Genomic DNA, 27980 nt, shown 5'->3' on the forward strand with positions numbered 1-27980 from the left:
CTCCTTCAGGGAATCTTCCCCACTCAGGGACCGAACCGGAGGCTCTTATGTCTCCTACACTGTCAGGCAGGTTGTTTACCACTGGCGCCACCTGGGAAGGCCAAAGCAGAGGGAATAATATCCAATTTCACTATATACTTAAACATCTTAAAATATATTTAACTGACTTAGTTTTGGCTGCACTGGGTCTTCATTGCCGCCCGTGGGCTTTCTCTATAGTCAGTCTCCTGTTTGCTGCAGAGCACGGGCCTCTCACTGCGGTGGCTCCCCTTGCCACGGAGCATGGATTTCAGAGCCCGAGGGCTTCAGCAGTTGGCACGTGGGCTCTGGAGCATGGGCGCAGTAGTTGTGGAGCATGGGCTTAATTGCCCCACATGTGGAATCCTCCTGGACCAAGGATCCTAACCACTGAACCACCAGGGAAGTCTTCACTATATACTTCTAACTTTCTCAAAGCTAAAATGTACCAAGCACATTCTCCATGCCAAATGATTTCAAGGCTCAACCCAGGTGTGTGTCCACTACCCCAGTTTTATAGCTGCAGGGACACGAAAAAGCTTGGCCAAGGTCACAGAGCAAGTAACAGAATTGGGATTATGAACCCAGGAAGCCTCACAGACTCAGTGGACACGAATTGGAGCAAACTCTTGGAGACAGTGGAGGACAGAGGAGCCTGTCGTGATGCAGTCCACTGGGTCACAAAGAGATACGACTGGGTGACTGAACGACACCAACAACACTTGGCTCCAAAGTGTATTCCACACAGGACTTCTCAGCTTTGCTGTTGCTCACATCAGAAATCCCTGGGCTGGGGAGCTCTGCTCAATGTTATGTGGCAGCCTGGATGGGAAGGGAGTTAGGGGGAGAATGGATACATGTATATGTATGGCTGCGTCCCTTTGCTGTCCACCTGAAACTATCACAACATTGTTAACTGGCTATATTCCAATATAAAATAAAAAATTAAAAAAATTCCTGGGCTGAAGAAGTTACTGCAGAGCTGAATGCATTCCCATTTTACAGATGGGAACACAGAGGCTAGTAGCTAAGACTGACACAGCACCATGGTTTACTGATGACACCAACAACCCTGAGAGGTGGGTGCTGTATTGTTCTGCTAGTTACTGCAGAGGAGCAAACAGTGGCCCAAGGAGATGGAGTCGCTGGTTCTAAGTCCACAGAGCTGGTTAGCAGTGGAGCTGGGATTCCAAGTCTGCACTTTCTTGCTCTCTGCCCAGAGCTTGGTATTCTGTTCCCTGAGGCAGGACAGAAATTGTCATGATGGTGCAGGTGGTGTTGGGGGGAGAAGGCAAGCCTCCCCTTGCCACATGGACCTGGCTGTGGGCAGGGACGGGACTCTGGGTGCCACACAGCAACTCGGGGCACGGTATGCAGGGTCTTGAACTTTCTCTGGCTGTTGGGCAGGCCTGAGTTTCAGTTCCACTTGATCTCTTGGCAGCTGGTGACCTTGAGAGAGGCCTTTGGCCTTTCCTAGCCCAGTTTAACAGTTACATCTTAGCATTGGTCTGTGGGTAGGAATAATAAAATAAAGCCCCTGGAACATAGCAGGAGGCATTATTTTCCTGTTTCTGTGGAAGAAAAAGACCCCAACCACCTGAGATTTTCTTTACATTCTTCCCCATTTCCTTTATTTCTATAGCAATTATCATTCTGGGTTTCCTAGGTGGCTCTGTGGTAAAGAATCCACCTTATAATGTGGGAGATGCAGGAGAAGTGGGTTTGATCCTAGTTGTGAAGATCCCCTGGAGGAGGAAATGGCATCCCAGTCCAATATTTTCCCTGGAGAATCCCATGGACAGAGGAGCCTGCTGGGCTACAGTGCATAAGGTCACAAAGAGTCGGACACAACTGACCACACACACAATTATCACCCTATGGCCACTTTAAATGTTTTTTATGCTTAGTCAACTCTGTGAAGTTGGGTCTTTGCTCTGGTTTCTGTCGTGTCCCAACTGGATGGAACAGTGTCTGACACCTACTAGGTGTCCTTATAAATGTTTATTTATTGATGATCAAGACCGTTCCCAAGAAAAAGAGATGCAAAAAGGAAAAACGGTTGTCTAAGGGGGCCTTACAAATAGCTGAGAAAAGAAGAGAAGCTAAAGGCAAGGCAGAAAAGGGAAAGATACACTCATCTGAATGCAGAGTTCCAAAGATTGGCAAGGAGATATAAGAAAGCCTTCCTCAGTGATCAATGCAAAGAAATAGAGGAAAACATTAGAAAACAATACAAAGCAGAAACATTACTTTGTCAACAAAGGTCTATCTAGTGAAGGCTATGGTTTTTCAAGTAGTCATGTATGGATGTGAAAGTTGGGCCATAAAGAAAGCTGAGCGCCGAAAAATTGATGCTTTTGAACTGTGGTGTTGGAGAAGACTCTTGAGAGTCCCTTGGACTGCAAAGAGATCCAACCAGTCCATTCTAGAGGAGATCAATCCTGGGTGTTCATTGGAAGGACTGATGCTAAAGCTGAAGCTCCAGTACTTTGGCCACCTCATGTGAAGAGCTGACTCATTGGAAAAGACCCTGATGGTGGGAAAGACTGAGGGCAGGAGGAGAAGGGGATGACAGAAGATGAGATGGTTGGATGGCATCACCGACTCGATGGACATGAGTTTGAGTGAACTCTGGGAGCTGGTGATGGACAGGGAGGCCTGGCGTGCTACAGTCCGTGGGGTCGCAGAGTCAGACACGACTGAACTGACTCACTGAATCCATGACACTAACCTGTGACACGTCCAGTAGAGACTCCTAGTTCCGGTTGTGAGGGGCGGGAGGAGGAGGCAAGGATACACATAGCAGCCTCACACAAGGTGTTCCAGGCCTATCTACCTGCAGTGACTGCACCCCATCTGGCCTGGGGATCCCCTGTTCCCACTCTTTGGTAGACTGAGAGTGCCAACAGCTTGATCCTTCACCGTTAGTGCCAGGCACTGTCAGGGGACAGGATGGTTTCCGCTGGGAAGGACTTCCAGGAGGAGGTTGCCATTTAAATTTAAGGTCTGAAGGAAGCGCAACAAATTATGTATTATATAGGGCTCCCCAGGTGACTCAGTGGTAAAGAGTCAATGCAGGAGATGCAGGTTCCATCCCTGGGTGGGGAAGATCCCCTGGAGAAGGAAATGACAACCCACTCCAGTAGTCTTGCCTAGGAAATCCTATGGACAGAGGAGGCTGGCGGGCTAGAGTCCATGGGGTTGCAAGAGTCAGGACATGACTTAGCGACTAAACAACAACAACAAAATATATGCGTAACATATATGTACACATGCCTCAAGCGATCTGCCCAGTGTCTCCCCACCGGCTCGCCCTGGTAGCGGGTGGGCAGCCCCCTGTTGGAAGCAGTCCTGGGTGAAGGTGGCCCACAGCTCCCTTCTCCGAGTTCCTCCTGCGCCAAGTGTGAGTGGGGAGGCGCAGGCAGGGGGTGGTTGGTAGAGGCCGCTAGAGCTGGGAGGCGACCTGGCCCGGCCCGGCCCGGCCCTCGGATCATCCCTCCACAGGCCCAGGGGTGCCGGGGACCCCGCCCGCCTGCGGGGCCAGGGCTCGGCTCTGCCCGCCCACCGCGGGGCGGGACGCAGGCTCCGCGGCGCGGGGACCGCGCGCTCCTGGAAGCAGCCACCGCGCCTCCGCGCGCGCCGGGCCCTCGCGGCGTCTCCCGGGTCCCTGGGCGCCGGCCCGGCCCGCGGCCGCCGCCGTCTGTCCCGGGCCCGCGGCTCCTGCCGCAGTCGCCGGCGGCGGAGCAGCGCTCCAGGTACCGAGCCCGGGCGGGAGCGGGGCGGAGACACGCGGCCGGGTGGGGAGGGGGTCCTTCTCTCCCGGCGGCCCGGCCGGCATCCTCCAGCTCGCCGCGGGGACCGCGTCCGCCCGAGCCCGGGGTGCCTCTGCGCTGGGTCCGAGACCTGCGCTCCCCGCGGGGGGCTTGGCTTTGGCGCGTGGGGCCCCCACCCTGCGACGCCCAGCACCCGGGTCCTCCTTGGCACCTGTGTCCACTCGCCGAGAGGGGCCTGCCCCGGCCTGGAGAGCGCCCAGTGGCCCGGGCTCTCACCTCCCCGGGTCCCTGCCCTCGACCCAACGTACCGCCCACCCCTTCCCGGGGCTCTGCGCCCACCCGGCCAGACGCCCCGAGTCCCCGTTCCGTCTCCTGACTTCCCTCCCACTCGCTCCTGCCAGAGGACCCTGCTCCTCAGGTGCCCCCTCCCAAACTTCCTCCCCAGGTGTTTGCTCCAGGTGTTTCTGCATCCCACCCAAGGAAGCCCCAGACCCCCTCTCCATCCCCCTGGGGTGCTGACCCTTGACCCAGAGGGCCCCGCCCATCCCCGCCTTCCCACCAGCCAGCCTCCACGCCCACCCCGCCTCGACCTCCGGACCTCCGTGGGGCCTCGCGTCCTCGCCCTCCGCCCCCATGGTCCCAGAGCAAGGCCCCGCCAATCACAGCACCCCAGACTGGGGCTCGGGGCCGCCGTGGGCTCCCGGGGGCAGCGGCTGGGTGGCCGCCGCGCTGTGTGTGGTCATCTTGCTGACGGCGGCGGCCAACTCGCTGCTCATCGCGCTCATCTGCGCGCAGCCCGCGCTGCGCAACACGTCCAACTTCTTCTTGGTGTCCCTCTTCACGTCGGACCTGATGGTGGGGCTGGTGGTGATGCCGCCGGCCATGCTGAACGTGCTGTACGGCCGCTGGGTGCTGGCGCGGGGCCTCTGCCTGCTCTGGGCCGCCTTCGACGTGATGTGCTGCAGCGCCTCCATCCTCAACCTCTGTCTGATCAGCCTGGACCGCTACCTGCTCATCCTCTCACCGCTGCGCTACAAGCTGCGCATGACGCCCCCGCGCGCCCTGGCTCTGGTCCTCGGCGCCTGGAGCTTGGCCGCGCTCGCCTCGTTCCTGCCCCTGCTGCTGGGCTGGCATGAGCCGGGCCGCGCGCGGGCACCCGTGCCGGGTCAGTGCCGCTTGCTGGCCAGCCTGCCCTTCGTCCTCGTGGCGTCGGGCCTCACCTTCTTCCTGCCCTCGGGCGCCATCTGCTTCACCTACAGCAGGATCTTGCTGGCCGCCCGCAAGCAGGCCGTCCAGGTGGCGTCCCTCGCCACCGGCACTGCCGGCCAGGCCTTGGAGACGCTGCAGGTATGGGGCGGGGGCGCGCAGGGAGACCCGGGCGTGGGGGACGGAGAGGAATGAGCAGTCATTGGGTGCCCACTGGGCATCCACAGCTCAGTATACAACTGCTGGCACTTCCAAGTGGTCATTCCCAGCGCCCATCTTCCTTCTGAACTCCAGACTCAATGCCCAACTGTCCACAGGACCCGCCAGGATGTGGGCAGGTTTCTCAAGGGTAACCTGTGCAACAGGGCATTCAGGGGGTCCCAGCTGTCTCCACCTGCTCCTCACCCGTCCTCCCCATCACGGCATCATCATGGCATCATGGCCCAGAAACTTAGGAACAATTTCTCGCTCATACTCATGGGATTCATCCACAAACCCCTCTGTACCTGTGTCATCTCCATGGACACCTTCCTGATCTCCTGCTCCAAGCCACCCTTGCTTCTTACTTTGGAACCTTTTTCTTCCTGTGCTGAGTCTTCAATGAGGTGCTTAGCTGCCCCACCACTCTTGAGCTCTTTCCCCAGCCAGGGGCTGAACCTGTGTCCTCTGCATTGGAAGACAGACTCTTAACTACCGGACCACCAGGGAAGTCCCTTACCTGGGAGCCTTTGATAGTCTCCCGCTGCCTCCAGCCCAGATGCACTCCTGTCCATTTTCTGCACAAAGGAAACAAAAGGGCGATCCCCTCACTCCTCTCCTCCAAACCCTTCAGCGGCCCCTATGGCTCTTAAGATGGAGAGACCTGGGCCAGGATTTGGCCTGGGACCTGGTCCCGCCAGCCTCTCCAGCTGCACGTCCCCCCCTCTACCCACTCCCCGCTTCTCTGCACCAGCCCTGTGTGTCCTTCTGACGCTCCTAGAACGCGCCAGACTGTGTGCCCAGGGCTTTGCACTGGCTGTGCCCTCTGGAATGTTCTTCCCCTGGGGCTGTCCTTGCCTGACTCTTTAGTTCACAGGTTATTCCTTCCCAGAGGCCCACCCTGACCACCCTGTCTGCCGTCCGCTACCCTGTTATCCCCATCTCGACCCCCAGTTTATTTGTTGCTTTGTTCATTGTCTGCCTCCCTCACTGGTGTGTAAGCTCCCACAAGGGCTGGACTTATCTGGGTGGGTTTCAATCTCCACTGCACCTAGTAGGTGTCCCCTGATTCCTTGTGAATGGGGTGGGTGCTCTTAACTGCAGGCCCTGCATTGTCTAGAGTGGAGCAGGTTGCACAGCACCTGAGTGCTAGCACCCTACTGTCCAGGGATGGGTGTTCAGACTGCCAGGCCTGAGCCTCGGAGAATTAGACCACAGGCCCCCAAGAAGGTCCCAGTGGGCTCTCTAGTATCCTCCAGGTGTGGCCTCAGGTGTGGGAGGTGTCTGCAGGATGGCAGGTCCCTTGAGGGGTGGCGGTTACTGGATAGATGGAGCTGAGAGGCTGATATCCTGGTTGGCAGCCCCCAGGTGGCTCGTCCATGTCACCCCTGCAGTGAGGCCCATCAGCTAGGATGATGGCGTCCTGGGTAGACAGGAGGCCTTGGCTGCAGGCAGCTCTCTGCGCTGATTTGCACTCACTGGAGAACCTTCTCCAGTCTCCGCAGGTGGCTGTGACCCTGACTTGGTTCTCGAGCTTCAGGATGGCTGCCGTGGGCTATCCACACTCTCTCCCTGGGTTCTTGTGAAGGAGCGTTTCCCAAACTTCAGGCTTTTGGGAACTGCCTCATGGCATCTGCCTTGCTAAACTGCCGCCCAGCCTCACACAGTCTGCGAGTCTCTGCAGCCATATGTACTTAGCTTGGAGTCATCTCATCTTTTTACTTCCATGAATTTATTTAGAAAGGAAACTTCTCATCTCTTTCACTAACGGAAATATCAGTACCCTTGCCAGAAATAGAAGGTGATCAGAACCATGACTTCAATGAGGCCGCAGAAGCCCCAGCAGCATTGCTGAGGTCCAGCTTGGATGGCTGGCGATGCTGGAGCCCAAGGCCTGCTTTCTCCTTGTTAGAGGTTGGAGGGCCGTTAAAGATACAGCAGCAGCAGCGTGAGACTTTCTCTTGACATAAGCAGAGGAGCTGGGAGGCGCTCTTCAGGCCTCTGCTCTTTCCCTGTAACTCGGTTATTTTGTTGGGGGCTCACTCACCACCCAAGCCCCTCTTCCCGCCTCGGTCTGCCCTAATGACTGAGGAGGTGTGGAGTTGGCTGGTCGTGGTGGGCTGCAGTGGAGAGGCCTATGTTCTTGGTGTGGCAGTGCCTGTGACGCGCAGACTTTCTTTCCGTGAAGCTACGCAGCTGGCACTTGGACTTTTAACAATACTTTTATTTGTTTATTTTTGGCTGTGCGAGCTTTGCTCCAGCTGTGGCTCCCGGGCTCAGTTGCTCCGTGGCGTGTGCGATCTTCCCGGGCTGGGGATCGAACCCGTGTCTCCTGCATTGGCAGGCGGATTCTTTACCACTGAGCTACTGGGGTAGTCGCTGGACACCCCAAGGGGCCAGTAACCCCGTCCCTGTTTGACAGGTGGAGGGCTGCGTGTGGATGAGGGGAGGTGACCTGCCCACAGTTGCACGCCTGGTCAGGGAGTTTCAAGCTTGGAGCCCGGGCCTGAGCCTTGTGCTGCCGGCCGGTGGTGACGGGCCCCTGAAACCCGGCTCCAGGGTCCCCACCCTGGGCCCCGTGCTCGGCTCCACTGGCTGTGCCTCTCGCTCTCCTCTGCCAGGTCCTCCTGCTCTGCCACCATCCGAGGCACTCCCCGGCCTCCAGCCTCGGACCTGCTTGCTGTGTTCCCCGTTCACTTCCTTGGTGAGCTCGCTTCATCCCGTGACTGGGAGTGCCACGCACACACTGCGGGCCTCCAGCCTGGACCACTCACTTACTTTGCCCCCAACAGAATTTGGGATATTGTTTTCCAGGCTCCAGAGGTAGTCCTTGACTTTTCTTCCTTATATCGACTAATTGATGTGAGTTGCTCAGGCCAGGAACCTTGGAGGCTGCCTCTTTTTCTCTTGCTGCACACCCTGTGTGCTTTCTATGTTTGAAACACATGTAGGCCCGGACCACTTCTCATGTGCCAATTGCTGCCTCCGCACCCCCACCCCCACCCCGCAATGGCTGAGCCCTTCATCTGATGCCCGGTTAGTGCATTGATCTTCTGCTGGCTTCCTGAGCCCATTCTTGCTTCCTTTCGACTTACACTGCAGCCATAGCAATCCCTGGGAATTCCCTGGTGGTCCACAGCTAGGACTCAGCACTTTCCCTGCTGTGAGCCTGGGTTCGATCCCTGGTCAGGGAATTAAGATCCCACAAGCCGGGAGGTAAAGCCAAGACAGAAGAAAAGTGCAGCCCTGCCGTGTTATTCCTTGCCCCTGGTCTGGTCTCCTTTCCCCCCACCACCGCCTCACTCTTTCTGTTTCAGCCGCGCTGGGCTCCTTGTTGCTCCTTGAGCACCAAGCACACTCCTGCCTCAGGACCTTTGCACCTGCTGTTGCCCCTGCCGGGAGAACCTCACGTCACCACACAGATCTCCCCCTAACTTCCGTCCCTTTCCTCTGGCCTCTGCTTGGCTGTCTCACTAACCGCTTGGTTAGTGACAAGACCACACTTGCACAGAGCCCCTCCAGCCCTTATTTCCTAAGTTGCTCTCAGCAGCAAATAGCACCACCTGACAAGTTGCATACTTTCCATTTATCGTTGGCGTGTTTGCTTCCTCCTACTAGAATGTAAGTTCTGTGAGGGCGAGGACCTGTCTTGACTGCTGCATTCTCAGCATCTGAAGGAGTGTCGTGAGTGTCCATGCAGAGTGATGGAGGGAGCGAGATGGACGCAGTGCTTCCCAGAGCCCAGGGCTCAACCCCAGCTCACGTTTCCCCTTTCTCTTGCACTGTAGCAGCAGTTCTTGTAGCTGATGGACCTGCGCTCTTCGGTACATTCATTCACGTCCTCGGTGCTGTGTTGAGTACTTCTCTTTTTATTTACTTATTTAACTGCACTGGATCTTGAAAGTGAAAGTCGCTCAGTCGTGTCCGACCCTTTGCGACCCCGTGGACTATACAGTCCGTGGAATTCTCCGGGCCAGAATACTGGAGTGGGCAGCTTTTCCCTTCTCCAGGGGATCTTCCCAAACGAGGGATCAAACCCAGGTCTCCTGCACTGCAGGTGGATTCTGTACCAGCTGAGCTACCAGGGAAGTTCCGGGCCTTAATTGCAGCATATGGGATCTTCAATCTTCATTGCGGCATGTGGGATATAGTTCCCTGTCCAGGGATGGAACCTGAGCCCCCTACATTGCGATCACAGAGGCTTAGCCACGGGACCACCAGGGAACTCCGCTGAGGACCTCTCTTGTGCAGGAGCTGTCCAGGGCTGTGAGTGCGGGCGTGAGAGAGTCTGAGAAGGTCCTGCCCTCTTGAAATCTACGTTCTAGTTGGAGAGAGAGGTGGTAGTCAAGAAACCCTATCATGATGAGGGTTCTGGAGCTTATCAGAAGGGTGTCTCTTCTAGTAAACATCAAAAATCTATCACTCGCTGTGCGTATGTTTGCAAAATCAAGGAAGTCACAAAACCAAAGGCTGAGAGGCATCTTCATGGGTCATTTAGTCTCTGGGCTTCCCAGGTGGCGCTAGCAGTAAAGAATCAGCCTACGAGTGCAGGAGACATAAGAGACGTGGGTTCAATCCCTGGGTTGGGAAGACCCCCTGGAGGAGGGCATGGCAACCCACTCCAGTATTCTTGCCTGGAGAACCCCATGGACAGAGGAGCCCTTCTTGCCTGGAGAACCCCATGGACAGAGGAGCCTGGCGGGCTATGGTCCACGGGGTCACGAAGAGTCGGACACGACTGAGCGACTTGGCACACACAGGCACTGCCTCTGAGGCAGAATGACTCTCGGCCTCTCAAGCCTGAAATACATCTGTGTGAGTATCTCCCGCTTTCTGGAGCACCTTTTCTCTTGATTTGAATAAGGAAGTGTCAGACTGCACCATCCAGCAAGTACCTAGCTTACAGTCGCTCAGCTTGCTTTCCAAACCACCCAGATCCTAAGCAAGCTTTCTGCCGGCTAGCTTCCGTACTGCCTGGAGAACTGCCTGTGTTTGGGGATTTGGCTTCTGGGAGGCCGCCTTACTCTGGCCTCCTGGGTTGTGACCCTCTTTCGCCACCTGAGGTGGCGCATCCGGCCTGGGGGTGGAGGCGTTTTCATTGTCTGGACCCAGCGGAACTGATGAGAAGGAGCAGAACTTGGAGGGGCGGTGCTAGGCCCCCTTCCTCCCCTTCCCGGTCCCACTGAACCCTTGGCTGCTACCTTGATCCAGTCTCTCGCTTTCCCACAGAGGGACGGGGGCTGGCTCCCAGTCCCTGAAGTCCTGGCCCTTCCGGAGTTTCGGACATGGTTGCCGAGCTGGCTGGAGCATCTTTCTCTGCCTCTATCTGCCTGTTGATGCGAATGAGCTCTTAGAAGGCCACTGGCTGGCTCAGTGGTTTCAGCCAGGTCCTCCCAGCCCCGGGGGCTATGAGAAAGGAGTCCTGCTTAGAGGTCAGGCAGGGGCTGTGGGCTGGAGGTGCAGAGAGGGGCGTGAGACGTGATGATGGAGCCCGTGAGACAGGGCAAGTGTGTGCACGTGCGTGTGTGTGTGTGTGTGTGAAAGGTGGGCGCCCCTGTGGTGATGGCGCTCACCCTTGGGGGGCTCCGGAGGGACCGCTGTGGGCACTCAGCCTCCTGGGGAGCAGCAGGCGGCCCGGCTGGGCGTCCCTGTGCCCTGCGCCCTTTCCTCTCTGCCAGGACTCTGTGACTCTGTGGTCACGCGCTCTCCCCAGCACCGTCCTCTCGCCCCGTCGCCCCCCGTCCCTCCGCCCCGTGGCTCCGCCTCACCCCCTCTCCTCTGCACCAGCATCTTCCTCTTCCTCCCTCCCTCTGTTTCTCCTCCTGGCCCTCCTCCCCCGGCTGTCTGCACCCTCCATCACCCAGCTATGCATCCCCCTGTCCCAGCGATCGGTCTTCCCTCCCATCTCTGCCTCCTCCCCCTCAGAGGAGGCTGTGATCCCAGAAATATCTCGGAGGCGGAGGAGGGGGTGAGCAGGAGCAGAGCTGAGCGTGACAGGCTGGGCTGCCGCTCTGAACGAGGAGCCTGCTGCAGCCGGGCCGGGCGGGGGCTTGTCTGTCTGTCTGGGCCCAGGTTCAAGCCTCTTTCTCACTGCAGCCGGGCCGGGGCGGGGGCTTGTCCGTCTGTCTGGGCCCAGGTTCAAGCCTCTTTCTCACTGCAGCCGGGCCGGGGCGGGGGCTTGTCCGTCTGTCTGGGCCCAGGTTCAAGCCTCTTTCTCACTGCAGCCGGGCCGGGGCGGGGGCTTGTCCGTCTGTCTGGGCCTGGGTTCAAGCCCTGCGTCTTTCTCACTGCAGCCGGTGACTCTGCGTGGGTTGCTCACCTCCCTCCCTCCCAGTCATCACCTGAGGCTGTCTGAAGCGTCATGAGGTGATTTCTATATACCTGGTGCACAGCAGTTGCTTGTTGCTGGACAAATGTTAGCTCTGTCCTTTCCTCTTGATGGTAAAATGCGTGGCGCTGGGAAGTTCACCCCTTTGAGTCTTCCTGGGGGAAAATAACCGTGGCTGCCATCAGCAGCCTCATCACCGTTATCAAGAGCTGAGGTGAATACAAATAGCAATGAACACCGACCGTGACCACTAACTTAGTAACTAGCAGTGCTCACTGTGAATAATGGACAGTACTCACACAGCACTCGCTAGGTACCAGGCGCTGTTCAAGTAACTTTCTATTATCCTACTTAATCCTTATTACAGGCCTACAAGGTGGATGCCGTGCAAATTACCATTTTACAGATGAGAAAGCTGAGGCCCAGAGACGCAAAGTACCTTGCTTAAGGTTGCTCAGCTGGTTAGTAGCAGAGTCACGGTTTGAACCAGGCAGTCTGGCTCCAAGGCCTATCTCGTCACCCTCACACTACGATTAGATGGCTGGGCTTCCCGGGGGCGCAGTGGTAAAGATTCTGCTTGCCAATGCAGGAGGTGCGGGTTGGAACTCTGGGTCAGGACGATCCCCTGGAGCAGGAGATGGCAGTCTGCTCCAGTGTTCTTGCCTAGAAAATCCCGTGGACAGAGGGGACTGGTGGGCTACAGTCCGTGGAGTCTCAAAGAGTTGGACACAAGGTGACTGAGCACACACATGCTTAGGTGGTCATGCAAATTTGAAATTACACGAGGGGATGTGTAAGTGCACTTTGTTTATTTTTTTAGTCCTGGTTGCAGGTCACGAGGCATCTGATCTTCATCCAAAGATAGATCACTGAGATAAGCTTCAGAAACAAACTTAGGGTGTTCTTTAAGAATTCAATTAAATTTTACATTAATAACACATAACAGCAAGGAACTATCCAAGAAATGACTCTTACCACCTCCATTGGTAGACCGCCACTAACAAACTGGGATTTAACGTTTATTGAAACATCCTTTTCTCCCTAAAATCACCCTCATTTTTACCAAATATAACCAAATTAAGACTTGTTTAAAAAAATAGATCTGTTCTCAATAAACTTGACCTGATTATTTATATAACCATAGACCCCCCCCTTTTTTTTTTTGCTGAGACTTTTATGGAGTCTCAAACTTTATTTTTTTTTATTAGAGGCTAATTATTTTACAATATTATATTGGTTGGTTTTGCCATACACTGACATGAATCCACCCCGGGTGTACATGAGTTTCCCCTCCTGAACCCCCCTCTCACCTCCCTCCTCCCTTTATCCTCCCTCTGGGTCATCCCCGCACACCAGCCCTGAGCATCCTGTAACATGCATCGACCCTGAACTGGTGATTCATTTCACATATGACAACATACATGTTTCAATGCCATTCTCCCAAATCATCCCACCCTCACCCTCTCCCACAGAGTCCCAAAGACTGTTCTATACATCTGTGTCTCTTTTGCTGTCTCGTATACAGGGTTATCATTTGCATCTTTCTAAATTCTATATATGCGTTAGTATACTGTATTGGTGTTTTCCTTTCTGGCTTACTTCACTCTGTAAGTACACTTTAAAGTGAAAATTCATCCATAGCGATAAAGTAAACCCCACTGACCTCATCCCGTCACCTCCACTCCTGTCTCTCCGGGCCTCGCCAGTTCTTTTTCCCTGTCTGTGTGTTTGTTTACGAGCCTGAAGAAACGTACGGCCTCGCTTTGTGTCTTCTTTTAAACAAAGGTCACCATGCTGTCTCTGCCTTGCACCCTGTCATCACTTGATCATGCGTCCTGGAGATCTTTCCGTGGATTGATTCATTCTTTTAAACATCTGTATAGTATTTTATAGTGGGAATGTATTTATCCTTTTAAACATCTGAATAGTATTCAAAGGCTTCCCTGGTGGTTCAGCTGGTAAAGAAGCCGCCTGCAATGTGGGAGACCTGGGTTTGATCCTTGGGTCGGGAAGATCCCCTGGAGAAGGGAGTGCAACCCACTCCAGTATTCCGGCCTGGAGAATCCCATGGACTGTGTACAGTCCATGGGGTCACAGAGAGTCAGACACGACTGAGCGACTTGCACTATGGTGTTCTAAACCAGGGCTTATTTAACCACTCTCCTCTGACGGACTTGTGAGCTGTTGTCAATTTCTTTCTGTCATGAATGGAGCTGCAGTATACATCCTTGTTTGTGCTGAGTGAACAGACAGGTGTACGGGTGTTTATGGACATAGGGACCTGCAAGCAGACTTCCCTCCTGGAAGGGCACTGCCAAATTGTCCTCCGATGGCTGCCCTTTGACAGTGACAAATGCCACAGATGTGTGCTGATATAAGCGACGTGCAGACAACAGAACATGCCACGAGGGATCATGAGGTGGCTTTAGGGCAGAGAGAAGTGAGAAGGATGGCATCACCCGGACCCCAGGGTGTGGGCTGGTGGTGGCCCTTGGCTTCTGTTCCATGAGGGCCTCTTGGTGAGAGTGGTGGGGCTTTGCTTGGGGCTGTCATCCTCCAGAATGGAAGCAGCTTGGTAAAGTGGAAAAGGCTCAGCGTCTGGAGCCGGAGGTGACTTTAATTCCCTGAGTCAACTCTTGTCTGCTGTGTGACTCCTGACTAGTTATTTTGCCTCTCTGAGCCTCATCTGCAAGATGGTTATCCTACCTTCCTCCCGGAAACACCAAATGACAGAATGAAGATCAGGTGCAGATGCACTGTGAGCACTCAGTAAGTGGGGATGACAACGAAGGGTGACTGTGGTGCTTTGGTGTGAGAACAGTGTGACCTTGGGAAGGTCCCCCACTCTCTCTGAGCGTCAATTTCTTCCCTCTTGCCTGCTTTCTTGAGTCAATTCTTTGGGGAGAAGAAGAGGCAGGAAAATTCAGGTTTCTTTCCTGGAAGACTGGAGAGGGACCCTCGGATCACGATTGACCCCTCTGGTTCGCCCTCCCATGATGACGGCCCCTATCTTATCTTCCTCAGTGCCTTGATTCCCTAGTGCCCGAGAGCCCTGGCAAGATCATGGCTGTCTCTTTCCTCCTCACCAGGCTCCCAGGGGTGAGGGGGTACCTGTGTGGCTGGGGCCTGCGCGAGATGGTGTCTCCCTCCTCCCCTTATGTCTGTCCCCATTGACGGCAGGAATCCAAAGTCAGAGCAGCTTTTAGGAGATTCCTTTGGGAAAGCAGGTGTCTCTCCCTCCAGGCTGACCAGTGGGGCCACAGGAGGCATGGAGAGTCCAGTCTGGAGAAGAGGAAATGCGCAGGGAGAGAGCAGCAGATCCCTTTTCTCCCTGGCTGCAGCGCAGTGAGGCAGAGCATGTGTCCCGAGCTCTGCGCTGCTTTGGAAAGCCTGAGCTGTCGGCAGGAGACGAGGCTCCCGAGGGCGCTACGAACTTCCCCAACCTCATCCGCACACCGCTGAACGACATCAGGGCTGCTGTGCGCTTGCGTTAACTGGGCGCATGCGTATTATCCGCAGCCTCACAGCGACTCCGTAAGCTGAGCGTTTCCTCCCATCTGACAAATGCGGAAGCGGATTCTCTCAAGATCGCTGAGTGAGCGAGTGGTCGGGCACAGTTTGAAGGCTGGTCGCTTGTCTTAAAAGCCCAGCTCTCACCTCTGCGCAGTGCTGCCCCACCAAGAAAGCAGGAAGAATTAAGGGCCTCTTTTAGGCTTCCCTGTGTGAATTTGCCCTTGATATTTGTCTAAGCAGATTTCACCTGGACAAATACATCGAAAAGCAGGAGTTACCAGGTGCCTGTCTCCCCTCTCCTGCTCACCGCCACCCCAGATCCCATAGGACAGGATGCAGCTGGGGTTTCAGCACCATGGACAGGAACCAGGCCTGGGTGTCCTGACAAGCCGGCGGGAGCAAGGCCGGGAGGGGGAGTTCCTGCACGTGGAGGGTGGGCGTGGGGTGGGTGGCTTTAATGCTCCCTGGGGCTCACGCATCTTGGCTTTGCTTCCTCCACCCCCTTTCCATCTGCGAAGGTTGCCTGGGAACCTGGCTTCTTTCTTCCTGCCGCCTCCTGACTCGTACCCAACCTGTCTCTGGTTGCCTCAAGAGCTAAGCTGGGCTCTTGCATTTAGGAAGTATTGGGGGGAATCTCTGGCCTTTAAATCCCAGGTGTATTCCCAGGCACCACACACACCCTTTCATAGTCCAGTGAATTATGCTCACCCCAGTATTTACATAAGATCTCAACAGAGGTGGGTTTCACTTTGTGAAAAGCAGACGTATGAAAATCCAAGTTGATTACAACACGTGGTTTAGAGGAGGGCTTCACGTTGCAGCTTTTGTGGATTCCTAGGTTTCAGGGATGGACTTCACAGTGGTCTCTGAACTCTCTGGCTATGTGGGAAATTTTCTCTTCTGTGTATGTGTGTGTGTGTTTGTAAACATTTACAACCTGTTTTCTGGGGAGTCAGTTGTGTAGATTCCATTTGAATTTCAGTGGGCTCACAAAGCTGAAACAGTTAAGAGAACTGCTGGGCTAGTGGGTCATCTGGTACAGAGGGCCTTTTAATGTTTTGGGACTCTGGTCTTCAGTTTGTAAAAGTCCATTCGAGCCCCTTATGCCTTGTCTCCCGTGGAGCCTCTCCGTTTTCCTCCTCTTCTCCCCCAGCTCCTGCTCATGAAGTCCATGTGTGGGAATAAAAGATGTCTTTAAGTCCACAATGAAATCTGATTTTAAAATACCAAGGTCCCTCCTGTCCTTAGTGATTTAAAAGATATTTAATTGTACACATTTGTTTGGGGCTAATGTTTTCAAAATAAACTTTATTTTGTGGATCATGAAAACAGTGGGGCAAAATTGTCACTCCACAATATGAAGAGAATCAATTCACAGGCAGAGAGATTGCCAAGCCTCGGACAGCAGCTGTCTTCTTTCGTCAAGTTCTGTTTAATTGCAGCTAATTCTTGAAGTGCCCAAGTGCAGTGCAGGACAACACCGCGCCCAGACACAAACCCGACAGTTCAGGAGGCCCACACTCCCTGCAAAGCACAACACCTGACACTGTCCAACATACACGATCACGAGCCCCTAGGAAATCTCACCGCCCTTCCTAGAGCTCCTTATGCACTGCTAAGTCAGGGTCAGGGCTTGGTGCAGGACCAGGACAAAAGCTCAGTCTATTTCTGGGATCAAGGCTCAGTCTGGAGCTAAAGTTGGGCTCTGTCTGGTCCAGGGTGGAGGCTCAGTTTGAGGCTGTGGTTATGTAGGGCTTAGGTATCAGGGGTCAGGGCCATGAGCAGAGCTTAGTTCATTGCTGAAGGGCTCAATCTGAAGCCAAGGTCAAGGTTCAGCCTGGAGTCAGGGTCAGGGCTCAGTCTAGGACTACAGTTGGAGCCCATTCAAGGGTCAGGGCTCAGTGTATCAGTCTGGGGCCAGGAATAGGTTCAGACCAAATCATGTGGCCTTCCTCTCTGCAGGTGCCCAGGACCCCACGCCCAGGGGTGGAGTCAGCCGACAGCAGGCGTCTAGCCACCAAGCATAGCAGGAAGGCCTTGAAGGCCAGCCTGACCCTGGGCATCCTGCTGGGCATGTTCTTTGTGACCTGGCTGCCTTTCTTTGTGGCCAACATAGTCCAGGTAACGCTGCCGCTGGGGGTGGGTGAGTCCCCGCCTTGCTGGGGAGGCCCCGAATCCAATCCCCCCCACCCCACACCCCTGACCCCGCATCGCCAGAGCTGGGGAGGGAGGCGGGCGGGCAGCCACTCGGAGCGCACATGCTTGCGGGTCTGTCCCATCCATGCTGGGTGGGGTGGTCTGCGCCCCGGCCCCAGGATGTCTCCCACCTCCAGGCCGTGTGCGACTGCATCTCCCTGGGGCTCTTTGATGTCCTCACGTGGCTGGGCTACTGCAACAGCACCATGAACCCCATCATCTACCCACTCTTCATGCGAGACTTCAAGCGGGCCCTGGGCAGGCTCCTGCCGTGTCCCCGAGGCCCCCGGGAGCAGCAGCCGGGCCTCGCCTCGCCCTCCGTGCGGACCTCTCACAGCGGCGCGCGGCCCGGCCTGAGCCTGCAGCACGTGCTGCCCCTGCCCGTGCCGCCGGACTCGGACTCGGACTCGGACTCTGGCTCCGGGGGCTTTGACGGCCCGCAGCTCACGGCCCAGTTGCTGCTGCCTGGCGAGGCCACCCGGGATCCCCAGCTGCCTGCCAGGGCCACTACTACAGTCAACTTCTTCAGCATCGAGCACGCGGAGCCCGAGCTGCGGCCACGGCCGCCTGGGACCCCCACGAACTGACGCGGGCTTGGAGAGCTGGACAGGATGGGACCAGGTCCCCTGAGGCCTTGGACCAGCTCTTGGCTAAGACCAGGAGGCTACAGGTCCTCCGGGGAGCCATTCTGAGCTCCAGTGGGTGGCACTGAGTCAGCACCCCTGCCCACCGCGGGCCTCCAACCTGGACGCTTAGTTGCTGGTTTTAGGACAGTTTTCTCCAGGATGCCTCACCACTGAGTGTAACTGGTGGGTGTGTAGAGCAGGGTTGGAGGACTCCTGGGATTGGGATAAGGCCCTCTTGTTCCAGCTTAGGATGCAGGCAATCATCTCCCTTGCACATCCTATCAGCCTGCAAGGGAGCCATGCCTCTGTCTGCAAAGGTGGCTCAGCGCTGGGCCAGACCCCTTGCTCCGCAGGCCATGACCATCAATCAGCATTAGCTCCTGGGAGTCTGTTAGAAGTGCACGTCCCTGCCTCACCCCAGACCTGCTGGTCGCCAGGTGAATCGTGTGCACGTTATGGTTTGAGATGTGCTGGCTCAGGGGATCTTTAACCTGAGGATGTCTGGCTAGACAGTTTTCAGACCAGCTAGGCTCTCAGGATATACGCACTGCATAGAAAATATCTGAGCCTGGGAGTCAGGCAGGCAAAGTTTGAACCTCTGCTTCACTGCTTTCCAGCCCTTGTACAAGTGACTTAACCTCTCCGAGCCGGGTATTCCACATGCAAATGGGGAAATGATGCCTGCCTCCCAGGGCGTTATGGGCACAGAACGCCCAGCACTCGGCAGGTGGTTAGTGGGTGGTCCCTGCTGCTGTTATAACTCCCGGCCATCCAATCCCCCGGCCCCTGGTGGAGGGCCAGGAAGGGCCACTGTTCCCACTTTCTTGCCCCCGCCTTCCTCCTCCTCCTCAGCCCTGGCCTGCAGCCCACGATCTGACTCTGTCTCCCCAACTCCTGGCTAGGCTGCTGCCCTGCCCCTCCCGGGGGCACATGGGTAGCTGCTGGGTTCTTGCTCAAGATCAAGGATGGGTGTTCCCTACCGTGGGCTTCCTGAGGCCTAGAAGGGAACCATCTGATGAGGACATAACCAGTCCCTCTCCCGCTGCCTTCTGGCATTCCCTGGGGTCAGTGAGGGAAGCAGGCAAGGGCACTGGGTCAGCAGAGTTGTAGAGAAGCCATCCCTGTACAGGGTGGTGCCCTGGGGTAGGCAGGTGGACTCCGGCGCTGGACTTTCGTTTTTCTGTCGGGGAACTCTTGGTTCCCAAAGTCTACCCGCTTTAGGTTCCCTTTCACTCTGAGGTTTTTCTTACTCCATTGCCCGCCTCCCTCCCATCTTCCCATCAGGTTCTACCAACCCCAATCCCAGGGGCCTCCCTGGGTGGCCCGGTGCTGTCCATGGTGCCGAGCAGACTCCATTCTGGCCACGCCACTGACTCTACAGGGGCCACGGTGCTTGTCGGGCTCCCCTCTACCCCAGGCTTGCCCCAGTGGACTCTCAATGAGCCCGAGCTGAGGTAGCAGCTGCAGTGTGGGCTGAATCTACTTGAAGGGCCACTCGGGCTGGAGAAGCCGCTGGTGAAGTGGGAAGAGACTCTGGGGGCGGGTGTCCTGTGTTCTGGTCCAGACTCTGCCCAAGCTTGCTCCCTCAGCAACGTCCTTTCCTCTCTCGGGGCTCAGTCTTCCATAGGTGACATGAGTGGTTTGGACCAACAGCAGCAGGGGCTCTGTGAATATTTGCTGAAGGAACAAATACACATCCCCCTGAGAACCAATTCCGCTCCAATACTCTATTCCCCCAATTCTCTCCAATCCCAGCTGCCTCCTCCCGCGTTTGTCAATATTTTCTCTGCCTGGGCTTCGGTTCCCCCGAATGCACAGTGCAGGAGAGGGATCATCTCTGGCTCTGTCCAGAGCCAGTGGGGGGACCCAGGAGGAAGGTTTCAGGGATGCGGTTACAGCGACGAAGAGCTCGGGCTCTGGAGGTTAACTGACCGGGTTTTGAGGCTGATCACGTGTGTGTGATCTCGGGCAGGTTCCCTAAACGCTCTGGGCCTGACAGTGAAAATGAAGACAATAATAGTACCTACCTCATTGGGTTGTTGTGAGGGCAACTGAGACAATCCGTATAAAGCGCTCTGCACACGGTAAATACTTAATAAACGGTAACAAGTATTATTCTCTATTATTATGACCATCACACCTCTGTTCCTGCCATAGGAAATTCTGCCCCACACACTTCATTCTTGTCCCAGGCCCAGTTCCTGTCCACACTGCCTGCCGATCCAGCGCTTGTGCACCCTGCTCTGTAACAATTCTATTCAGGGCCCCCCTGTGGCATAACTTTGGGGTGGGGGGGCCTTCACGTCACATGTTTCTGATGGCCGCCCCTGTGGTTGTGCAGGGCTCAGCCTGGATGGCTGCATGCAGCAAATCTCGTCGGATCTCCCAAGGGCAGAGAGGGTAAGCTGTCCGCTCCCCACTGGACCCGCTCTGCGGGTGTTTCCACGGCGCCTGTGGGCTGGAGCACAGCCCTGGACAATGGTTGGAGGGTTGGGTGGACACCAGGCTCTTGAGGCTGGAGAGCATGGCAGGGTGGCTCCAGAGAGCTCCGGATGGGCAATCAGACCCCCAGCACTGACCTGAAGCATAGGTCAGCCTGCCTGGCTGGTTCAGCCCTAGGGATCCGTACTGTGCTGGCTTGACTCTGTGAAGCTCTGGCCTCCATTCCTCGGGGAGGGGACAATGTCTTCTTACAAGCCCCTGTCCTTCCAGTACCAACGTCTTCAATTTAGCAAAGGCAGTGGTAGAGATTCTCCACCTCTAGAGCTCGCGGCGGGGGAGACGGTGAAGTGGGGTAAGAGGGTGCTCCATGTAGCAGTCTGGGAAGGTGACTCTCCTCGGGTCAGTCCAACCCTGGGCAGGGCCCCTGCGTCTCATGGGCACAGGCAGGGCAGCCCAGTGGGTTGGCGCCTAGGCCATGGCTGCAGAGAGGGGGGCTCTCAGCAGGCCTGGTAGCAGCAGGAAGGGAGGCCCCTTCAGACTGGTCCAGTCCTGCTGGCACCTGGGCGTGGGGGAGGTCAGGAGGCGTGGCTGCTTTGGGGGTGTCTCCAGACGTGGGAACCTGGGTTTGCCCATCCTGGTTGGTGGTCTGATCCGATGAAGAGGTGGCTGCTGCCTGGCGGGATTCCTCTTGGGGCAGGCTGCCTGAGGCCAGCAAGAGCCCCTTCTCTTCCCAGCTGGGCTTGGTGCGGATGCCCGTGGCCTTCAGGATGACGTCCATCTGCCTGGCGTAGTCCAGGTGGCCACTGACCTGCAGGAGGGCGGGACGTGAGCACCACAGAGCCCAGTCCTCCCAGGACCCCTGGGCCTCTCCAACCAACCCTCAATGATTCTCCAATCCAGAGTGAGTGGGAAGCCTCTGGGTTCAAGGCTGCTCTAGAATTTATTAAATAAAGATAAAGGAAGCTTGAGAAGACTCTAGAGAGTCCCTTGGACAGCAGGGAGATCAAACCAGTCCATCCTAAAGGAAACCAACACTAAATATTCACCGGAAGGACTGATGTTGAAGGTGAAGCTCCAGTACTTTGGCCACCTGATGGGAAGAACTGACTCACTGGAAAAGACCCTGACGCTGGGAAAGAGTGAGGGCAGGAGGAGAAGGGGACGACAGAGGATGGGATGGTTGGATGGCATCACCGACTCAATGGACATGAGTTTGAGCAAGCTCTGGGAGTCGGTGATGGACATGGAGGCCTGGCATGCTGTGGTTCACAAAGAGAAATGACTAAGCGACTGAACCACAAAGGAAGCTTCTCCACAGAGTCTGGGTCCTGTGGGGGCAAGAAAGAGCCTCCCGATAGAAGTCTGGAGTGGCAGTTCCCATTCTCTGTCTGCAGCTTTAGGTTGCAGTGGAAGGGCTCTGTGGCTCACCAGCTGAGGGACCATGGGCAAGCCCTGTACCCCCCTGACCTCCACTTGCCTCAACTGTAAAATGGGGGCAGTAAGAGTGAGTACCTCAGAGGGTTGCTCTGAAGGTTCCCCCAGGAACAGTTCTGAAATTGAAAATAGAGCTATGGCTAGAAAGACTGCAAGGTACTTTCCACAATTCACTCCTCCTTCCTCTTAGTCGTAAGAACCACAAGTGATAGCTGGACATATTCTCCAGCTTCCCTGGCCGGTGAGTGTACTGTGGAGATGTGCTCTGGCCTGTGAGATGAAGCACAGTGTTATTCGGTGCTCCTTGGAAGTCTCTTCAAAAGGGGGAATGCTTCTGCTTTCTCCCTGTTTCCTCTTTCCTGCTGGCTGGGATGCAGACGGGATGGCCAGGGCTTCAGCAATCATCGTGAGCCATGTAAAGATGGCAGAGTAGCAAGACAGAGAATTTTGGCCCCTGAAGGCTGTGGAGCCTCTACACCAGCCCTGAAATGCCTCTTCTGGCCTTTTCCTATGTGGCAGCATCACTTCTTGTGTGTTTAAGCCACTTTATCTGGGCCTCTGCTACGGACAGAATCTTCACTGACACAGGGGTCAAGAAGTGCCTGCTCCCTCCCTGAGAGAAGAGAGACTGCTCACTTCTGTGCTGGGATACATGTCAGTGACTGAGAAACAGGGCTGTAACTGGGGTGCCGACGCCTAACTGTGATAACGGACAATGCCTGGCACACAGCGGGTCCCTAATACACTGGAGGAAATGCACTTATCGGATATACTCCTTTGACAGGTCCTGGGCTAACTGCAGATGAAGCAACTGAGGCAGAGATAAAGGGGCCCGCCCCGGATCACACAGATGTCAGAGCTCCTCTCCTCATGGAAAATCAAGTGTGGTGGGGAAAACCTTAAAAATCATACTCATTTTACAGATGAGAAAAGAGAAGCCCAGAGAAGGGCGGTGATTTGCTTAACGACACACAGCATGTGAAGAGTGCAGCCGTGTGGGGTGTTTGACAGGCTGAATGTGGAAGCTGCTTCGCTCAAATCTTCTCCCTGAAACAGAGCCTCACGCTATCCCCAGCCAGCTTAGGGGGCCTGCTTTAGTGCCAAAGGCAAGCACAAGACTGAACAGTCCCTCAAGACTGAAGAGGAAGGTTTTTGTTTGAAAAGAAGACATGAAAAGAGAGGGGAGGCTTACTGGAAACCCGAGGAAACTACACAAAGGCTCAGCTGGTAGCATCAGCATTTCCATTCAAATCACAAATTACACTGGGTTAGTCCAGGGACTTTTCAAGAACACAGAAGACAATTCCCTGTACAGTTTTGTTATTTTCTCATGATAACCAGAACCTGCCTACTTCCTGCTGTTTTCTGTACAACTGCTTTTGAAGACCGTTCAGTGAAAACACATGCATACACACAGAAGAGGCTTTTCAGATCCCTGGGTTCAGGGTGGAGGTCAAGGTAGGGAGGCATCCTTTCCTAGAGGGTGGACATTAGTGGCTGCATGGTGCTAGAAAGCACCTAAGTTTGGAATCAGAGAAATCGGGGTTCTAGACTTGGCTCTGTCTCTTACTAGTAACAGAGGTGAGTCTGTACAATGTCCTGAACACCAGCTCCTCCATCTGTAAAAATGAGGGCCATGATACCTCATACCTTGAATATCTGCTAAAAGAGTTCAACAGCCTGGGACTTTGCAGGAACTATTCTGCTCCATATATGACCCAACACTCTTTTAAAAAAGGGACATTCCCCAGTTGGAATTAGTGATACCCATCTCATGGGAGTGGTGGGAAGAAATAATATAAACCACAAGGCACAGCTCCTGGTACACAGTAGGTATGCCATACATATGAGTTCCTTTAGTTTTCTTGGAAGGAGAGATAGAAGGTAGGGAGTTAGCTGGGCTGATCCATTTGGGAACCCAAAATGGCTGCTGAAGCTCAAGCCATCACATCTGAATTCCAGCCAGCAGAAGCCCAGACCCAGAGGGATAAACAAGGATGGCCTCCTATACCTTTTCAATGTTGGCAAAGGGCCGGTACTAGGGCTGGGTGGAGGCAGGCAGGACAGGAAGGAAGGGAGGTATTTGTGGCCACAGCCAATGCCAGATGGAAATTCCACTGTGCAACTGCCCCAGAATGCACAGCTCTGGCCTTTCTTGGCCACAGGTTGGTCCAGGCCTCAGCCAATCCTGGCCCCTGAGCTGCTATTCTGCAAAGACGGAGAGGGAGAAAGAACTGGCTGGCAAAGTTCTAATTTTACAGGGATCTGGGGGAACAGGAGAGCAGGAACGAGGTGGGTGGGAAAAAATGTCTTCTGTGCAGAGGAACACTGCTGTGGCTGACGCTGGGTGAAGGTTTCAGGACTTCCCCGGTAGTCCAGAGGCTGAGACTCCGCACTGCCAATGCAGGGGGCCCGGGTTCAGTCCCTGGTCAGGGAAATAGATCCCACGTGCCACGACTGAAATACCCAGCATACCACAACCAAGATGGAAGACCCCGGGTGCCACAACTGAGACCCTGGGCAGCAAACAGAAAAGGCTGCCGTCCAGACCATCTCCCTGGCCACCCGGACTGGGGTTTTCCTCCTGCCTGGGGACACGCGGAATGTCCCTAGGGTCGCGACGCCTCCCTGGTGCTCCCACGCTGCTTAGGGACCCTCTTGGGGGCTCCCCTGTGACAACACTCACAACATGCCACCATTCTCATCTGCTAGCTTCAGTCTGAGTTCTGATAGACTATGTGGGGGAGGGCAGGACCCGAACCCCCACATCCAGCCCTGAACCTTGTAGAGGTTCAGGCTTATCTACGTGGGCTGAGGGGGCCTCAGGGCTTCCTGCTTCCTGCCTTGCAAGACACCTCGACTTCCTAAACCAAAGCTGCTGCCACCTGCCCAACCGTTTCCAAGACTATCAGACCCCTTGGGGGCGCCTTTACCTCTCAGGACTCAGTTTCCTCTTCTGTAAAATGGGGCTAATAAAGATACATACACCACATGGGCTGGTTGTGAGGATACAATGAGATAATACATGTCACAGGCTTAATGGCTCAGGGCTGGAGGTCACTGACAAGAAGCCACAGAAATGTGTGAACAAAGGCAGCGTGAATGCAGTGGTTAAGAGTCCCAGCTTGAGGGAGGGTCTGGGTTCATCCGGCTCTGCCACTCACAAGCAGCGTGCCCTCCTGCAGCCTCAGGTTCTATACCTGTACAGTTCAGTTCAGTCGCTCAGTCGTATCCGACTCTTTGTGACCCCATGGACTGCAGCACGCCAGGCTTCCCTATCCATCACCAACTCCTGGAGCCTGCTCAAACTCATGTCCATCAAGTCAGTGATGCCATCCAACCATCTCATCCTCTGTTGTCCCCTTCTCCTCCTGCCCTCAATCTTTCCTGGAATCAGGGTCTTTTCCAAGGAATCAGTTCTTCACATCAGGTGGCCAAAGTACTAGAGTTGCAGCTTCAGCATCAGTCATTGCAATGAATATTCAGGGCTGATTTCCTTTAGGATTGACTGGGTGGATCTCCTTGCAGTCCAAGGGACTCTCTAGAGTCTTCATTAGCACCACAGTTCAAAAGCATCAATTCTTCAGCGCTCAGTTTTCTTTATGGTCCTGCTCTCACATCCATACACGACCACAGGAAAAACCAGAGCCTTGACTCGACGGACCTTTGTTAGCAAAGTAATGTCTCTGCTTTTTAATATGCTGTCTAGGTGGGTCATAGCTTTTCTTCCAAGGAGCAAGCGTCTTTTACTTTCATGGCTGCAGTCACCATCTGCAGTGATTTTGGAGCCCCCAAAATGAAGTCTGCCACTGTTTCCATTGTTTCCCCATCTATTTGCCATGAAGTGATGGGACTGGATGCCATGATCTTAGTTTTCTGAATATTGAGTTTTAAGCCAGCTTTTGCACTCTCCTCTTTCACCTTCATCAAGAGGCTCTTTAGTTCTTCTCTGCTTTCTGCCATAAGGGTGGTGTTATCTGCATATCTGAAGTTATTGATAAATCTCCCAGCAATCTTGATTCCAGCTTCTGATTCCATCATTCCTCATGATGTACTCTGCATATAAGTTCAATTAGCAGGGTGACAATATACAGCCTTGACATACTCCTTTCCCGATTTGGAAACAGTCTGTTGTTCCATGTCCGGTTCTAACAGTGGCTTCCCGACCTGCATACAGGTTTCTCAGGAGGCAGGTCAGGTGGTCTGGTATGCCCATCTCTTGAAGAGTTTTCCACAGTTTGCTGTGATCTACACAGTCAAAGGCTTTTGCATAATCACTAAACAGAAGTAGATGTTTTTCTGGTATTCTATTGCTTTTTCTATGATCCAACAGATGTTGGCAATTTGATCTCTGGCTCCTCTGCCTTTTCTAAATCCAGCTGGAACATCTGGAATTTCACAGTTCACGTATTGTTGAAGCCTGGCTTGGAGAATTTTGAGCATTACTTTACTAGTAAAGAGATGAGTGCAATTGTGCGGTAGTTTGAGCATTCTTTGGCATTGCCCTTCTTTGGGATTGTAATGAAAATTGACCTTTTCCAGTCCTGTGGCCACTGCTGCGTTTTCCAAATTTGCTGGCATATTGAGTGCAGTACTTTCACAGCATCATCTTTTAGGATTCGAAATAGCTCAACTGGAATTCCATCACCTCCACTAGCTTTGTTCGTAGTGATGCTTCCTACGACCCACTTGACTTCACAAAATGTCTGGCTTTAGGTGAGTGATAACACCATCATGACTATCTTGGTCATGAAGATCTTTTTTTGTACAGTTCTTCTGTGTATTCTTGCCACCTCTTCTTAATATCTTCTGCTTCTGTTAGGTCCCTACCATTTCTGTCCTTTATCAAACCCATCTTTGCATGAAATGTTCCCTTGGTATCTCTAATTTTCTTGAAGAGCTCTCTAGTCTTTCCCACTCTATTGTTTTCCTCTATTTCTCTGCATTAATACCTGAACAGTGGGGTTATTATTCCTACTTCACTGGACAGCTATGGGGATCAAGTGACATAAGGTCTGTAACCCATGCAGAGCAGTGTCTGGTGTGTTGGCTACTGTTACTATTATTGAGTGTCTATTCTGTGCCCTGGTGGCTCAGTTGGTAAAGAATCTGCCTGCAAAGCTGGACACCCAGCTTCAATCCCTGGGTTGGGAAGATCCGCTGGAGAAGGAAATGACAACCCACTCCAGTATTCTTGCCTGGGAAATCCCATGGACACAGGAGCCTGGCGGGCTGCAGTCCAGGGATCGCAAAGAGTTGGATACGACTTAGTGACTAAACCACTGCCATTTAGCCCTGGGCTAACTCCGGGAGTTGGTGATGGACAGGGAGGCCCGGTGTGCTGTGATTCATGGGGTTGCGGAGAGTCAGACACAACTGAGCGACTGAACTGAAGTCCTAGAAATCAGTTGGCATTTCTTCTGGAACACCAAGGTTCCAGAGACCCTTGACTGGGTCTCTGCCCTCTAAGAAGCCTCATGAGGTGGTCCCTGGGGAGGCAGAAACCCCCATCTGCTGCAAACCAGTCCCCACACAGGAGAGGCTGAGAGCGTCAGGCAGCCTGGCCTTCGTCTGCTTCATTCCCTGGAGATGCGCTCTGACTGTGTCAAAGCCTGACCCCGGCTCACCCCTGCTCAGGCATGTCCTGAGGTCAGGAGCCTCTGCAGACCAGGTCTGTGTCACATGACTGCCGCTGGGCTAATGCAGAGGGCTCTGTCCATGTGGGCCCGGCCGGGAGAAGGCAGGTCCTTAGGTCTCAGCCCTGAGCACGGGGCAGGCAGCGCTTGCCAACAGCGGTCATGAGGACTCTGTTGCCAGCAATGTCTCCTCCAGCAAGAATCTTCAAGGAAAATAGGGGGGCAGCACGAAGGCAATGCTAATTACCTCTAATTACCCAGAAGAGAAAAGCACTGCTTTCTGTGATGCATCCTAATGCGATAAAGAGCTATTATTAGGCAGGAGCTGGGAGGCTGCCATGAAGTCATCTGAGCCCGGAGAGGAACCTCTGCAGCTGCTGGTCTCGGGGGCATAACTGAAGGTGGAGACGGGGGCAGGCGAGGGGGGACTAGCGCTAAAGGGCCTCCTGCGCACCGAGCACCGCGCATGCGCCCTGAAAGGACGCGGCGCCTGAGGCAGAGAGGCCAAGTCACTGGCCTGAGGTCACACAGCCAGCGCACCAGCAGCGGAGGCCGGGTTCCGAGCCGGGCCTCTGGCGTCAGCGGCGGGGCTCTTCCCACTGCACCCCAT

At 54.7% G+C, this 27980-nt stretch overlaps 2 protein-coding genes across 15 annotated transcripts in view; one reads left to right on the forward strand and one right to left on the reverse strand.

The window, feature by feature from the left end:
- The first annotated feature begins 4424 nt into the window (after nucleotides 1–4424).
- On the forward strand, nucleotides 4425–17819 carry HTR6 (5-hydroxytryptamine receptor 6). The gene is made up of 3 exons (XM_088843181.1): nucleotides 4425–5138; nucleotides 16999–17157; nucleotides 17370–17819. Exons 1-3 carry the CDS (start codon nucleotides 4425–4427, stop codon nucleotides 17817–17819), a joined length of 1323 nt encoding a protein of 440 aa, XP_088699307.1.
- TMCO4 (transmembrane and coiled-coil domains 4) overlaps nucleotides 15551–27980 on the reverse strand; it is a 107694-nt gene continuing 95264 nt past the window's right edge. For 11 of the 14 annotated variants that reach the window (XM_088843141.1, XM_088843173.1, XM_088843148.1 and 8 more), the window contains one exon: nucleotides 19547–21108. In XM_088843141.1, coding sequence (XP_088699267.1) covers nucleotides 20701–21108 — 408 coding nt within the window. In that variant the 3' untranslated portion in view covers nucleotides 19547–20700. The other 3 variants (XR_016038996.1, XM_088843145.1, XM_088843179.1) reach the window with 3 other exon arrangements.

Source organism: Moschus berezovskii, chromosome 2, assembly GCF_049115385.1.
Source record: "Moschus berezovskii isolate FMDL1 chromosome 2, NW_MosBer_1.0, whole genome shotgun sequence".
Classification (NCBI taxonomy): Eukaryota; Metazoa; Chordata; class Mammalia; order Artiodactyla; family Moschidae; genus Moschus; species Moschus berezovskii.

Bases quoted from the DNA above. Each gene is read 5' to 3' on its own strand.
- HTR6 (XM_088843181.1), top strand. From the start codon at position 4,425: ATGGTCCCAGAGCAAGGCCCCGCCAATCACAGCACCCCAGACTGGGGC. The intron at 5,139-16,998 runs GTATGGGGCGGG...TCCTCTCTGCAG, and splicing joins AGGCCTTGGAGACGCTGCAG to GTGCCCAGGACCCCACGCCC. The intron at 17,158-17,369 runs GTAACGCTGCCG...TCCCACCTCCAG, and splicing joins TTGTGGCCAACATAGTCCAG to GCCGTGTGCGACTGCATCTC.